The sequence below is a fragment of the Dipodomys merriami genome, unplaced genomic scaffold (assembly GCF_024711535.1).
Source record: "Dipodomys merriami isolate MVZ:Mamm:240054 unplaced genomic scaffold, mDipMer1.0.p SCAF_104, whole genome shotgun sequence".
Lineage (NCBI taxonomy): Eukaryota > Metazoa > Chordata > Mammalia > Rodentia > Heteromyidae > Dipodomys > Dipodomys merriami.
Window position 1 is genome coordinate 3,748,335 of NW_027202316.1, and position 15,764 is coordinate 3,764,098.

General features: G+C 39.8%; 1 protein-coding gene across 2 annotated transcripts in view; it reads right to left on the reverse strand.

Moving 5' to 3' along the window:
- Positions 1-15,764, reverse strand: part of Pou6f2 (POU class 6 homeobox 2) — a 400,415-nt gene that overhangs the window by 219,924 nt on the left and 164,727 nt on the right. For both annotated transcript variants that reach the window (XM_069998484.1, XM_069998492.1), the window contains exons 3-4: positions 9,114-9,205; positions 5,416-5,644 (exon numbers count right to left, since the gene is read on the reverse strand). In XM_069998484.1, coding sequence (XP_069854585.1) covers positions 5,416-5,644; positions 9,114-9,205 — 321 coding nt within the window. The remainder of the gene's footprint in view (positions 1-5,415; positions 5,645-9,113; positions 9,206-15,764) is intronic.

The window sequence follows — 15,764 nt, forward strand, 5'->3', positions numbered from 1 at the left end:
GCCTTCCCCTCCCCAAATTAGGTAAAGGTATATACAAGATACAGAGTACCAAAATCAAATACAATGACAACAAAAGATAATTATTTTTTTGTCAGTTGTGGTGCTTGAACTCTGGGCCTGGGCACCGTCCCCTGAGCTCTTCAGCTCAAGGTGAGCGCTCTACCATTTGAACTACAGCGCCACTTGAAAATTTTTTTTAAATTGTTATTTTAAAATGTTGTACAGAGGGGTTACAGTTACATAAGTCAGGTAAAAAGTGTATTTCTTTTTGGACAATGTCATTCCTTCCCTCAAAAAAATTTTAAACATGCCTTGAACCTAATTGCTTTTCCATGTTCAGGTTAGGCAGTAAGCTCTAATGTATTTTTGGTCATTAATTTAAATGTTGTGTTTGACTTAACTGGAATGTTCACACTTTGGTATAAATCAGCTACAGAGCACATTTATAGTCCCCATTTATGTTGCCTGCAATGATTAGTGGGTCATTCTGGCCTGTGCCATGAGAACCTTCTGGAATTCACACCTCTTTGTGGCTACATCTTATGTCCAGGTCACCTATGCCTACATTCACATTTTCTGCCTAAGTTTAAGAAAAGCAAAAGACCTGACACATTTGTTTGAGTTCCTTAAAAAGAATTTTCCTCTGCTAGATCAACTATTAATTCATTTTATTTTTCCTCTAGATCAGCTGCACATTGTAGTTTTAGCAGTTTTTCTTTCAAGCTAACCAGTAAAAGGGAAGGGAATGACTTTTCAAATGATTTTGGAAAAAAAATCTTCCTAGATCCTTATTTCTTTTTTTTTGGGTCCAGTCATGGGGCCTGAACTCTGGGCCTGGGCGCTGTCCCTCAGCTCTTCAGCTCAAGGCTAGCGCTCTACCACTTGAGCTACAGCACCACTTCCGGCTTTTTTCTTTTTGCTTATATGATGCTGAGGAATCGAACTCAGGGCCTCCGGCATGCAAGGCAAGTACTCTACCACTGAGCCACCTTCCCAGCCCTAGATGCTTATTTCTTAAATCACCAGGAGAAATGGCAGATTTCAGTGGGAGTATGGAGAGCCCAAGATTCTGTATTTCCTGGCAGTTGATGTGAGGTGGATATGAGGTAGATGCTGGCAGTGTAGAGGAGACTGGAGTATAACTTCTTCTGATTGGGGGTAGGGGAGAGCTGCTCTTTATGCAGGTTCAAGGTAAGAGTGCTTATTTAAATACACGTGTGAATCATAGTCTCCAAACTCTGAGAGCCAGACTATGTTCTTTAGAAGAGGATGTAAAGAAATCACTTTAGTAAGGAGGAAAATATTTTAAAAACTTATCCCTGTATTCTAACTTATTAAGAAACTGATGCTGCTGGGTGCTGATGGCTCACACCTGTAATCTTCGCTATCCAGGAGTATGAGATCTGAGGATCACAGTTCAATGCCAGCCCAGGCAGGAAAGTCCATGAGACTCTTATCTCCAATTAATCAGCAAAAACTAACAAAGGAGATGTGACTCAAGTGGTACAGCAACAGCCTTGTGCAAAATAGCTGAGATTGAGAAGCCCTGAGTTCAAGCCCAGTACCAGTACCTGTGCGTGTGTACACACACACACACACACACACACACACACACACACAAAACATATGGAAACCACTTTTTTTCTTAGTAAATCTGTAGCATTTGAGATAGAAGAATGTTCTGATTGGCCAGCTAAATGCGAAGGCTAGAGAATGACCAGAGACCTTTCCCATTGGTCAAGATAGTTTGATGAATCAGAGCTTCACACTTCACAACGAGAAAAGAAAGAACTCTCTTGGAGTAAGCATGGCACACAGGCACATAAGCCAGGCCCAAAGAAACATAAGTCCTATGGTTTCCCTTATTTTATTTATTTATTTTGGGTCCGGTCGTGGAGCCTGACCTCTGGACCTGGGCGCTGTCTCTCAGCTCTTCAGCTCAAGGCTAGCGTTCTACCACTTGAGCCACAGCGCCACTTCCAGCTTTTTTTTTCTTTTTGCTTATGTGGTGCTGAGGAATCGAACCCAGGGCCTCAGGCATGCAAGGCAAGTGCTCTACCACTGAATCACCTTCCCAACTCCCTGGTTTCCCTTATTTGCAACATCTAGTATATGTCTGAGTCAAGCAGAAAAGGTCAGATAAGTTGATGTTAGGGAAATGAACCCTAAGATATGTATTCAAATGTTTTTTTCTTTCATGCGATTGTTTCTAACATATTTATAAGATTATTTCTTTGTTGCTTTGTATGTCCCTCCCCCATGGTATAACCCCTGCTTTCACTGTATTTGATGTTGGTATAATTTGTGGAGGGGAAGGGAAAAAACAAATCGTTTAAATAGGGATACAGGTGGACCCATTGCAACAATGAGATGTATGAGTCGTTATGTCAAAAAACGAACTTTACAACTTTGGTGAGGAGGGGGCGAGTTTGGTGGGGGGGGAGTATGGGAAGGGATGGGAAGGGGAAACAAAGGAGGAGGCTACAATGCTTGATAAGAAATGTACTCATTATCTTGCCCATGTAATTGTAACCCCTCTGTACAGTATTTTCACAATAAAAAAAAAGAAGAAAAACTGCAAAAAAAAAAAAAAAAGAAAATACAATCAGGCTGTGTGTATTACACTTCAATCTCTCCCTCTCAAACTCCACCAATAAAATTTGTTTAATAAAATCACTAGGGAAGGCAGGTGCCGATTAGAGACGATCAGGCTTACCAGCCATCTTAAGACTCTGAAAGCCTTGGCCTGGGGTTGCAGTGAGAAATAATGTGTTTATTGTGGATAGAGTAGTTGGGGGAGAGTGGGAAAATAGGAGGCTGTGGGAGAAGGTCCCTCTGTCCCATTTTCTGACCATATAAATGTGTGTAAGGATTTCTGCTGAGGCACCAAGAGCCCATTTGTATGATTGCTATCCCTAAGAGAGAAGATAACTTGGAGACATCTTAGACTGGCTCAGCCTCAAATCAGGCCAAGAACACTCAGATAATTTTCCTGCCTGCCATCCACCCACTATCCCCTCAGTACCTGCGCTATATCCTTAGAAACTGAACAGCTGCAGACACACAGATCATTACAGACAGCAACAGGTCACCTGAAGGTGATGGAATTAGCCTGGAGTTGGCTGCTAGATCACAAGATGGCAGCTGGTATTATACTTCAAGTGGTGGACAATGGCTTTGGGCATGTTGGACACTTCCTGTTGTCTCTGGATTTCTCAAGGCATTTGAGAAATTTAGTTTGTTTGTGAGTTTCCAAATATTAATTCTGACCATTTTGTGCTCTGGGAAATCTCTCTTTTCAGCCAACCATAATGGTTAATTTCTTAGACTAGTGAAATCTGAGTGGTGAAGAAATGATGAGGGATGATCTGAAGTGAAGAGAAAATTTCAAAGAAATGGAAAGATGGAAATCTCTTTTATCCTGACTCTGATAGGTTAATAAAGAGAAAGGCATTGGGAGAGGATTCGATGTCAATTAGCACAGGTTATAGTTTCCATACCCTGGTTATTTGCAGCTGGGATGTGTTTTATTCTGATGACATCACTGACTCCCTTCCACATCACTGAAAGTTCAAAGATGTAGACAATGTGGGAAATGCTCATACCTGTGCAGTCAGCAAGAGCATGGCCATCAACTCTAACACTTCAGAAAAGGAGGCTAACGGAAAGTTGAGTCAGAAAGATAAAGAGATAAACAGACCTAAGGTTTTGGTTGCCTCTACTTACTCAGGTCACAGCCCTGGGATTCATTTTCTGAAAGTCAAGGAGCCAAGAAGAACCAATTTCCAAATCATAAACTACCCCATAAATTAGATGTTAACAAGAAAACCCAAAACAAATGTAAAAAACAAACTTTTTTCGTTTGTTTTGGTTTGTTATTGAGATAGGATCTCACTGCATAGCCCAGGCTGACCTCAAACTTGTCGTTCTCCTGCTTCTACATCCCAAGTGCTGGGATTACAAGTATGTACCACCATGCCCTGGCAAAAGAAAACTCTTGAATGAAGAGGTCCACCTTGAACTCTTAAAGTAATAGACACCAAGTTCCTGAACAATATGCAACCATACATAACAAAGATATCAAAGACTTCTATTTTGGACCCTGACTCTAGTGTCCATTTTAAACAAGCTGGATTAATTCATGACCAAGGAGCCTTGAGTGCTTATGTTTATTTATCATATTCAATATTCCCATAAGCACAAATGTTCCAAATGGAAGGCTGCTTTTTGTTAATGCCCACTTCTTCATTAAGATTTCATCATCCACCTACATTAAAAAGCCTTTCCCTACACTTTGTAGCCGTTGCTTTCACCTTGTGTATTCCTGTGTTATTTGCTTCATCTTGAGTTCCTGATTTCCAAGGCACTCAAATTCGAAACAAGCAAAGTTTGTGCATTAGTGTATCCTGAACATACATGATTTATGAATGGCAGGTTTCTTGGCACAATTGAGAGAGACTTTATTTTAAACATTAAAATGAGAGTCAAGAAGTGGCAACAATGGGTGGAAAGAGGTCCAGAGTTCACCATTTCTTACCTGGTCCATTTTTGAGTATGCGGACTAATGCTCTTAATAAATTATACAGAGCCCTGACATTTGACCAACTAACGAAGTCTCTTAGATTGTTATTCTGATGACTTACCTAGCTGAACTGCAAAAATAAAAATTATTAACATTGATACAAATAAACACTCTTGCAGAGTTGTAAAGCATTCTATTGTCTTCTACCATAATTTTCTACCATAATTCTCCTCTAACAGTCTTTTGAAAATCCAGTCCATCAGCCAATGTTACAAAATATTTTAAGAAACAGTCAAAACCCTCATAATCTCAAGAGGATTATCCTTCCTGAGTAAAAATAGTCTTGTTATATGCCTAACACAGAAAGTTCACTATACAAGTATTTTTTCTCATTACAAAAATAATGCACAATAATACATCTGTTGTATAATGAAAACCTAAAATCTACTTGGCAATAATCATGAAAGGATTTGTCCCATATAATACCTTATATTTGAGGTCCTTTAACAAAAATCCCCCACAAAGAGGCCACAACTAAATTTTCTCAGTGCATGGTTCAATGGAAGAACTTGTGAGATTATAACTCATGTCTTCAAATGCCAGCATAGGAAGTTTACAGTTACATGCTTGATGTATCTTTCAATGATTAGTCCTAAGTGCTTCCAGAAGACCCAAATGACTTCTGTATTCACATGAGGAAATAAGAGTGGACAAAGCCTATGGCTTAAGCAAGCTCAGGATTCACAGAGAAGTTCTTCTGCAAGCCTTTCTGCTCTAGGGTGGAAGTTCTCTAAACCACATCCATTATTCAAGGCAGTTTTCTTATCCACTCCTAAGAACCCTGGCCAATGAATGGGTACAGTACCACCCAGCACATGGACACAATGAGTTACCTTGTAGATTTTGCAATGGCAAAGTCATGATGCCTCCAGCTGCAGCTGCTGCTACCAGCCCTTGGATGTTGGTGAGATTCGCTGTGGGCAGGGTGAGGACCAGGCCTTGCTGACCCCCTAGCTGTCCAGCCATGTTGAAGGGGATGAGGATGGGCTGATTGAGGGCTGGTGGGCCTCCTGGCATCACGCCGGCCACAGCAGAGGCTAACTGCTGTGCCGTCAGAAGCGGCTACAAGAAAACAAGAGAATTCCTGCTCAGTTTACAGTGAACAAGACATGGGCTTTCAACACTTCTTCCCCACCCCCACCTTAGCAGGATCAGAAAGTTCCATAAGTAACAGAGAAATGTTCTATCCCAGAAAAAGTGATTTATCTAGTGTGAAAAATATTTTGAAATTATATCTCATTGGAAAATTTTACCTGGTTTGGGGAGTTCAAATACTTTTAAAAGTAGTATCTTGTAGTTGGGCACTGTAGCTAAGATTACTCATGCTTGTAGTAGTTGCTACTAAGGAGGGTGAGCTCTGAGGATCACAGTTCAAATCTAGCCCATGTAGAGAAGTCTGTGAGACTCTTTTGTCCAATTAACCAGCAGAAAGCTTAAAGTGGATCTATGGCTCAAGTGGCAGAGTGCCAGCCAGCATGAAGCCCTAAGTTCAAGCCCCAGTACTGGCACACACACACACACACACACACACACACACACACACACACACACACACACATGCACGTATGCACACATGTACCTTACTCTTGTACATTACAATCTCAATAAATTTTCATTTGATTATAACACATGTATTTGAAGCTGTTACATGATTTGTTATCTATTGGTTCAGAAAGAATTCATTGAAATGGATGGGATTTGGGGGTTCAAAAGCAGCAATGAAATACTATTTTCAGCTCTTGAATTAACAAAAATAAGGTAAAAGGTTTTTTTTTTTGATTTTTTCTTTTTGATGCTGATAAGTCTACAGTGGCACTGTGATGCAGACCTGGGGCTGGATGACACTAATCCTTCAGGAACGCAACTTGAAAATAGGAATGAGAGCTGCAAATATATCCATCCCTCTTTGACTCAGAATGCACTTCTAGGGTAGAACTTGAAGACAGAATTTAACAGAAAAATAGATAAATGCATGGAAATATGCACTATATTTTAAAATATGTAAGTGATAGAAAAATAGTTTGCTATAGTACCAATCTAATTGGTCTGCTACAGGGTTACAAAAGTGGATCATTGGGACACTTCAGAAAAATAGAAAATGTGTGTGATATAAAAAATTACACATATATTAAAATGTAATATATAATATAAATGCACATTATATAAGTCCATTATATGTTATATAAATAAAATATATGCACATATTTTATAATGTGTTATATGTATAAATAAAAGAATATATGTAAATATTATATTATACATATATAATATAAATATATTTACATATGTACATGGCACATATATTTGTACATATATTTATATAATATACTTAAAATTTTATATATAAATATAACACATTATATTTTGATATTTATATTTTACATGTATAAAATATAATATATTTACATGCAATATTATAAATACATATTATATACATATATGCATGCATATATGTATATATATTATACTATATATTATGTATTATATTATATATTATATACATATACATATTATATGATGTGCGCACATATAACTTAATATAAAATACTATACATATTTAAATATATGAAAAGAAACTGGATATTTAAGTAAATGGACAATTATTAAATGGCACAAAGGATCTCTGTACAAGATCTAAAATGGAATGTAAAAATAAGAATTTCAGATTTTTAAGATAAAATGTTTTTCTTTTGCTATCACTCTAAGGTTCCCTGCCCAATTAAAAGGATATTATACAGTCATTTGTTTCCTATGGAAAAGGAACAAAAGAACTTATTAGGGATGTTGTTTCTTACTGGGAAGGGGGCAGGGAGTGCGGTACAGGCGGGAAATGGAATGGAAGATGGTGTACACCTGTGAAGACCTAAGGATGAAATCTCCATGCCCCCCCATAACTGACATAAGCCCATAAAAAATAAAACAACAACAACAAAATGTTTGTTTATGTGCACAGTTAATCTAGTAGTCATTGGTCGAAACCCCACATCTGGTGCTTGGGGAGGGCCGGCGCCAGAGTAGCACAAGAAGCACCTCTCTGACTGCAATAGATGACCACCAGGGACATTTGACCTTAGAGTCCAGCCCATTGTCTAGGACGTCGATTGCAGTGCTGTGGTTGCTGCCATGTGAAACTTGATCCCAGGCCAACTTTCCTATGCAAGCCTCTCTTCTAGGGAGGGTCCAGCTTCCTTGTCCAGTGATGTTGTAAAGGAAAACATAACTAAATGTGGGCGCAGTACAAAGCTCGGTATATAGTAGCCAGCCACGATGCTAACAGTGTGACCATCCTTCAACGAAGTACAGTGAGACTAGCAGTGCATTTCCTGTGTGTAGAGGTCCAGTCCAAGTCCAGGAGGGACACTCTAGACTCGCTTTACACCTTTCTCTAATACAAGGAGAAGACTAGGAGGGGCGGGGTGTTCCATTTGAAGATAAGGGAGGAGTGGGAAAGGCTGAAGCCACTCTTTGGCCACCTGCTGTTCCCTGTGTCGCCTCTGGAGAGACCCTCAGAGCATATGTGCAGGCACAAGTGCACACAACACAAGAAGACATTGATGAACAAGTCTGCCCAACTTGGCTTCCTGATAGATGTCTCCTTGGCTTCATGCCCACAGACACAGAGCAGCCTGGGCATGGGGATGGGTGATGGGATCTGACACTTTCAGGGACACCGGGTGGTGATAGAGATAAGAATACCAAGATGGACTTCTGCTAGGCACCTGCACAGAGCTGTCTCAGAAGACCATTGATGGCAAGCAGGGATAGAAAGACCCAAATACCGGTTCCCACAAAAGCAAGATAAACTAAATGCTTCGTATTGGACAACAGAGGCAAAAATAAATAAATAAATAAATAAATAAATAAATAAATAAATAAGCCCAGCTATTTATAATTGTGTTCTACATCTCCATATAACCCACACCAGGCTGCAAAAAATATTGGACTTTAAAAAATAATGAATGTATTTCTTTATTAATGCAAGAGCTATGTGTGATGTACAGTATTGTCAAACCCAATAAGCTGAACTTGCATTAAAATTGCATTAACTTTTTTATATTAAATCACATCTTGTATTTCAAAAAAAGCCTATAGTAAGGTTGAAATAACTTAATTTTCTCTGCACTCCAGTCATTAAAGTTTTACTTTTGAGAAAACTGACTGGTAGACATTAGCACAGAAAGAGTAGGTTTTAAGGGGGGGGGGAGGAAACAGGGAAACAGAGAGAGAGAGAGAGAGAGAGAGAGAGAGAGAGAGAGAGAGAGAGAGAGAGAGAGAGAGAGAGAGAGAGAATGTTTCCAAATGATTAAAACCAATTCTTCCTTTGAGAAGAGGGAAGAGTTTTGCAAACACATATTTTCTCCATGGTACTTAATAAATAATGTAGCCCTATAGCTTCCCTTATACAAATTTATCACTATCATAGCTCTGCTGGAGTTAATTAGATTTAACTCATGATTATTTATTTGGTGATTTAGATGGTTAAGTCCTACTAAATGCAATTGTGGTGAAAAGCAGATGAGAGCTTACTAACCTGTGACCCAACAGGAAATGGAGGGTGTGTCTGGCCTGTCTGGTGGTGGTCAGGAGTGCCTGGGTCCGAGAGCGGTGCGCTTCCTCTAGCCCCTGGAATTCAAAAGGCAAGTATTCCATTAGTAAAAGGTCCAGCCTGGGAAGTGTAGATGACCCCGTGGCCTGCGATGTCACAAAGTCATCGGAGCACAAGGCACAGACATGACAATGGCTTGTTAAGCGCGCTGGTGCTCAGGTCATTCATCACCTGCATGAGTGATGCAAAGAGGATTCAGGATGGCCAAAGCGATCAGGGGTGGGACCCAAGGGCAGTGGGTAAAACACGGCACCAGCTGCAGTAATAGGCTTGGATTAGGTGGTACCTCGAGGCTCAGTCCCCAACAGTGCATCCTACATGGGAGAAACAGCATCCTTGATGCACAGACAACAGAACTGGGCTGTCGGCACCAAGCGAAGGGAAGTAAGATCTCAGACGTGACCAAGGCTACCCACATTATCCCCAAATATCGCTGTTCCCTTTTCCTCTGTGCTCCCCATCCTCTTTCATTCAGATTTCAGATTCTGAGGCTTTGGAATTCCCTTTCCTAAGAAATAAAGCATTTTCCCACTTTATCCCACATCCTAAAAGGAATACAGATCTCGCAAAAGAAGTTGCTTGGGGCTACCAAAAAGAGGGAAGACCCACATTATTCCACAGAGGGCCATTTTGCTGGGCATTGAACACAACTGATGTCCTAGTCAAGGATGATGTCTATACCCCCCAAAAGGAAAAGGGCCATTCCATCAGAATGGTAGATTCCTAATGGTCCCAGCGTGTGTTCATGTGTTTTCTTTCATGACAGACCAGAGAGGTTAAGAATTTATCAGAAGAGGGGAACAGGTGGACATAGAACAAATCACGCTAAGAGTGAGGTAAGCCAAGCTCAGAGAGACAAACAGTGCATGTTTTCTCTCATATATGGAAGCTAGATCTAAAATACACCAGGAGGAAGTGGCGCTGTAGCTCAAGTGGTAGAGCGCTTGGCTTGAGCTGAAGAGCTGAGGGACAGTGCCCAGGCCCAGAGTTCAAGCCCCACGACCGACAAAATAAATAAATAAATTAAATTAAATACACCAGGACATGATCAATTAGACAGGACTCTAGGCATTCACACACAGTGAGACTAAAAGAGGACAATCTTAATGGAGGAACACAAAGGTGCAAAGCTTCTGTGCCTCTGATCATGTAAAATACTGTTTATTGAAATGAGTTCTAGGAAAATGGAAACAAGAGGTTTGTTCTTTTTTTCTTTATTGTTTGTTTTTTCTGTCTTTGAGGAGGGGCAAGGAAGGAACAGAAATGGAGGGACAAAAGCAACCAATGCAGCAATGGTACTCAGTAGACTTTATCTGAAAATGAACTATATAACTTGTGGGCAGGGACAGGACGGAAAACCTGAGAGAGAGCAAGGGAAGGGGTGACATTGTCCTAAAAGAAATGTACTTGTCACCTGACTTATGAAAAGGTACCCCTGCTGTACAACATCTTTATAATAACAATAAACAATTTAAAGTAAAAAAAACAATAATTTGGAAACAAATATTTGCATAAAGAAGGAAACAAAACCAGCAGCCAGTTTTATAGGTTGCCTTGCTGGTAGCCTTTTGTTTTTTTGGAGTTTTCTCATGGGTAAGTGTGAACCCCTTCCAAGCAAGGTTTTAACAAGATCCCTCTTTCCTGATGTTTGTCCTATAACTAGCAAATGGAAGACAATTCAAACCCTGTTTGCTGGCATGCTATGGATGAACAGAGGGGAAAAAATAGATATGATTCTGTCACACTTATAAATTTTAAAGAAGGTATTATTGGCTCATTTAAAACAAATTCTTCTATAGAGTCTCCAAAGGGACAGGCTTATAAATAATGGAAATGTGCAAAAAATACTTCACCACATTAAGCTACAAATAAAATTGACTGCTACATATTATTCAATTGACTTCTATCTCCATTGTGATGTGTCAATCAAAACAGCATTTCATAATAGGATTAAGCAATAAATGTGGAAAGCCATTATGCAGAAATCTGGAAATCTGATTAATTTGTAATATTTTTGTGTGTGCAGAAAGTCAGGAATGGACATTGCTTGGGGAATACTTACAAGCATTCTATTGAAATTTCTAAATTGATTTGGAGCAAACTAATAAAAACATAGACTTGCTGACATTTTATAAAGTGAATTCTGTCAAAATATGTTTGGCATTTTAATGATTGCTGTCATTTAATAACAAGGGTATGACGACCCATCAAAAGATGCCAGCCATTTCCATATAATATGCAGAAGACCATTCTCAGACTTTTTATACGTGATTTAGCTATTACACTTGTAAAGCAGAATATTTTGTTAGGGAAGGCCTTATGCTGTGTAATTCTCACAGTTTCTACTTAGTCTTTTTGTGTGTGTCTGAAAATACTGTACAGAGGGGTTACAGTTACATGGGCAATGTAATGAGTACATTTCTTATCAAGCATTGTTGCCTCCTCCTTTGTTTTCTCTTACCATCCCTTCCCATCTCCACCCCCCTTCTGGCCACCACCACAGTTGTAAAGTTTGTTTTTCGACATAACGTCTTGTACATCTCATTGTTGCAATGGGTCCACCTGTATCCCTATTTAAACAATTTGTGTTTTCCCTTCCCCTCCACAAAGTATACCAACATCAATTACAGTGAAAACAGGGGTTATACCATAGGGGAGGGGCATACAAAGCAACAAAGAAATCATCTTATAAATAGAAGTCTTATTTTATCTTAAAATTCTCAGCAGAATTTTCTGTACTTTAAAAAGCTTATGGAATCCCCAAATGATGCTTTGGGTCAAATCTTCAGGTTAGGCTAATTTAAAAATGGCTAAAAATGCAGAATTTATTTTCATTTTAAATGACTGTTTTTCTCATGTTGTCAGACATATACTTTTTTACACTAGACCGTGAAAAGAAAATTTTACAACAGAGAAAAATGGGAAATCCCTTGCTTTAATAGTGCATTTGTGTGTGTGTGTGTGTGTGTGTGTATGTGTGTGTGTGTGTGTGTGTGTGCGCGCGCGCGCGCGCGCGCACTGCTACTGGGGCTTGAACTCAGAGCCTTGCACTCTTACTTCAAGGGGCTGGCACTTCTTCCAGTTGAGCCATATCTCTACTTCTGGGTATTTGTGAGTTAATTGGAGATTAAAATCTCTTGTACTTAACTTCCTGGGCTGGCTTCAAACAATGATCCTTAGATTTCAGCCTCCTGAGTAGCTAGGATTACAAGAGTGAGCCCATAATCCAGTTCCTGCTGGAAAGCATTTTTAAACAGTTTGTATCTATCTTAATTTTTACAAATGTCAATATTATGCCAGTCCCCTCAGTCTCCTATTTCAAGAATGTCTGTCCCTCTTTGACTCTGTAGTGTTTAGGATTGGTTCCATATAGAGACTCTGTCAACAAGGGTGTACATTTGTTCTTTGCAAGTGTGCACAGATCACATTTGCTTACATTTATTCTTTGTTGCTCGGAGGCCTTAACTGGTGTTTAGCAGCATGTTCTGGGGCTAGCTATTTCTCAAAAACCATATTCAATGCAGTCCGGGGCAATTCTACCCAATTTTGTGTGTAAAATGAAGTCTTTCACAGCCTCTGGAGGAGATTATGTATGCTCTCCTGCCTGGATCAAAAAGCAATGTTTCTTCTAAATGCACATCTCAATTTTCCCCAAACACATGTATCACACTTAACCTTGTAGGACCATCAGCTAATCTGTCTGCTGGAAGGCAGATCTCCAACAGGGGCTTCTCAGAGCCAGAAGGGAGCCCTGTGGTCAGAATAAATAAATGACGTCTTCTAAAGGTTTCAGAGATTTGAAGCAACATTTTGCTCTATAAAGATTAGCAGAAAATCTGAGGTTAGATCTATATCAATGGGCACAATTGGGAAAACAAAACTTGGATTTATTAGCATATGTTAATGGTACCAAACACCTTGTTTTATTAAGACCTTTGCATGCTTGAATATAATGTGCACTGGTCACCTTTATTCACCATTTACTGTTTAGTCTCCTCTCCTACCTTCCATTGCCTTCCTTAATACATCCTTCAACTGTAAGATCTCAAAGTTTTGGGGTTGTGCTGCAGATTCATTTCTGTCATTTGGTGACAGAACTCAGGGCCTGGGGATTGTCTCTGAGCTTCTGTGCTAAAGGCTAGTACTCTACCACTCAAGCCACAGCTCCATTTCTGATGTTTTGGTAGGTAATTAGAAATAAGAGACTCATAGACTTTCTTGCCTGGGCTGGCTTCTAACCACAATACTCATAATCTCAGCCTCCTGAGTAGCAAGGATTACAGGCATAAACCACTCACACTCAGCTTCGTGTCTCTTTCTTTGAAAAAATAGAATCACATGAATTACAGAGGTCTTCAGCTGGCATGACCTCATGGCCTTCCCACAGGCTCTGTACGTGTGAGCATTCTCCCATGGTAAACCTGATTTACTCCCAGTTTAGCAAGGGGAAGAGCCTCTCAAATATTTGTGTTTTATAGTTCATATTTGCTCCAAGGTAATTCAAGGAGTGCCCAAACTGGTTTTAAATAATAATGTAGAACTTAGAATTGCAATGCCATAGGTATTAATTCTTCCTAAATATAGAGAAGCAACACTTAGGGGAAAGAATGGATCATAAGTGGTGTACACATTGAAAGGCTGAGCTGGGATGGTATATATGATGGCGAATGCTAACTTTTAATGGTTAAAATGCCTGCTTGAGCAGGGTGCTAGTGGATCATGCCACTATTCAGGAAGCTGAGATCTAAGGATCTCCTTTCAAAGCCAGCTTGGGCAGAAAAGTCCGTGAGATATTTATCTCCAATTAATCACCAAAAAGCAAGTGGCAGCGTGCTAGCCTTGAGCAAAAAAGCTCCGGGACAGTACCCAGGCTCTGAATTCAAGCCCCAGGACTCTCCCCTCAACTCCCACCCAACCCCCGCAAATGAGAAAAGTATAGAGACTGCTTATCAGAGGACCTTTTCCTTCAACACCATCTTTCCTTCATGTTGGCCCATCTGAAATTCACAGAGCTGCCTGAAGACCCTCACTGCTCTGTGTGGATGAGAAGGGGACAGCATAGCTAAGAAGGGCCACAGCCCAACACTTCGCATTAAGTCAGAACTACCCGCACTCCACCTGCTTTAATTCAGTCAAGCTCAGTTCTAAAAGATCATCACTGCTGAAACTCATTGTGTTCCTCAGAGCAAATTCATTTTTGTTTTGCAAATTCTTTTATTCTCCCCCCCCCCCACCTTGTTGGAAGAACAGGTTTGTATGAATAAAGGCAAGCCAGGCTCAGCACTGATTGGTTACTCTAGGAGTAAAACAGTCTGTTTTCAAAAATGTCACTTTAAGAAGCACACACAAGATATTTAATATTAAGAAGGTAGACTCAGAAGCTTTAAGCTCTACCATTGCAAGAGCACCTGGTAATGGAACAGAGGAAGAAGAGAACACAATTGCAAATCTGATTTGCTCATCCGGGATATTCTCCCATGTGTCGGACATCCCTTTCTGTACAGCACAGTGCACAAGATTCCCGTGCTAACGATCAATTCATTTTTAATGACTCGAGTTCTTCAGATGTCTGAGTGCAGAATCTCTCCTCTTTACATTAGCACAAACATAATCACACGAAGGTCACAGGGATCTCTCGGCTCTTCCTGGTATTTCATACCTGTTTGTGGTTTTCACCAATGATGGGGGTGATACAAAGGTTACTTATTATAAGATGGACAGTTGAATGCATTATTATTTCATGTTGGGCAGGCGAACCCCAGCAAAGACGGGCAGAAGGCCCCTTTAAATTAAACTTCCTTTCCTTTCAATTTCTCCAAGATTACTAAATGCCAAGAAAAGAGTGAAGGTGTCTATAAGTCTTTTCAGAGTCTCTGCCACTGTTTGCCTCTCTTTATTACCAGTCAGGATTTCTTTATGACACTGGACACGCAAGTGCTCATGTATAGAACATGATACAGACTCTTGATGGAATTTGATGCTCCAAAGCAAGAAGTCTGATTCTGACTTTGCCTTCACAAAACTAAATATTTATTAATTCATATGAGGGTTTATGTGTTTTTGCCAATTACAGTGTCAGGTATTTGCAACTTCATTCACAGAGAACAGAGAATCTTTGATAATAGCCATGTGGAAAATGGATTCTTTCATTCTGGCAGGGAACTCTTAGGCTTTTGGTGAAGAAAAGCCCAACCTTTTTTGAGAGAGAAGTCTAGATGTCCAGTGATTCCAAGCACTGATCTTTGCTTTAAGTCTTCATGTACACATGACAACTTAGAGGAGGAATTTAGGATGATTAGATACAGCGTAAAAGGAACCCTACATATCCCTTCCATGGACTTGTTTGTTTAAAGACATTTTTATTATTTACCAAAAAGTATTTAACAACAATATTTCTTGTGGTAGATTCAAGGGAGATCTCAAACAGTGTAATTCCTTAAAAAGCAAAATCAAAGTTCAGCTAAGGTCAACACCAGGAAGTGGGTACTCAAAAGGGGTGAAGTGGGGCCAAGGGGAAAGGGGTAGATGAGTGAAAAAGAGAAGAAGGGAAGAATGCAGTCAATAAGCCAATGTATA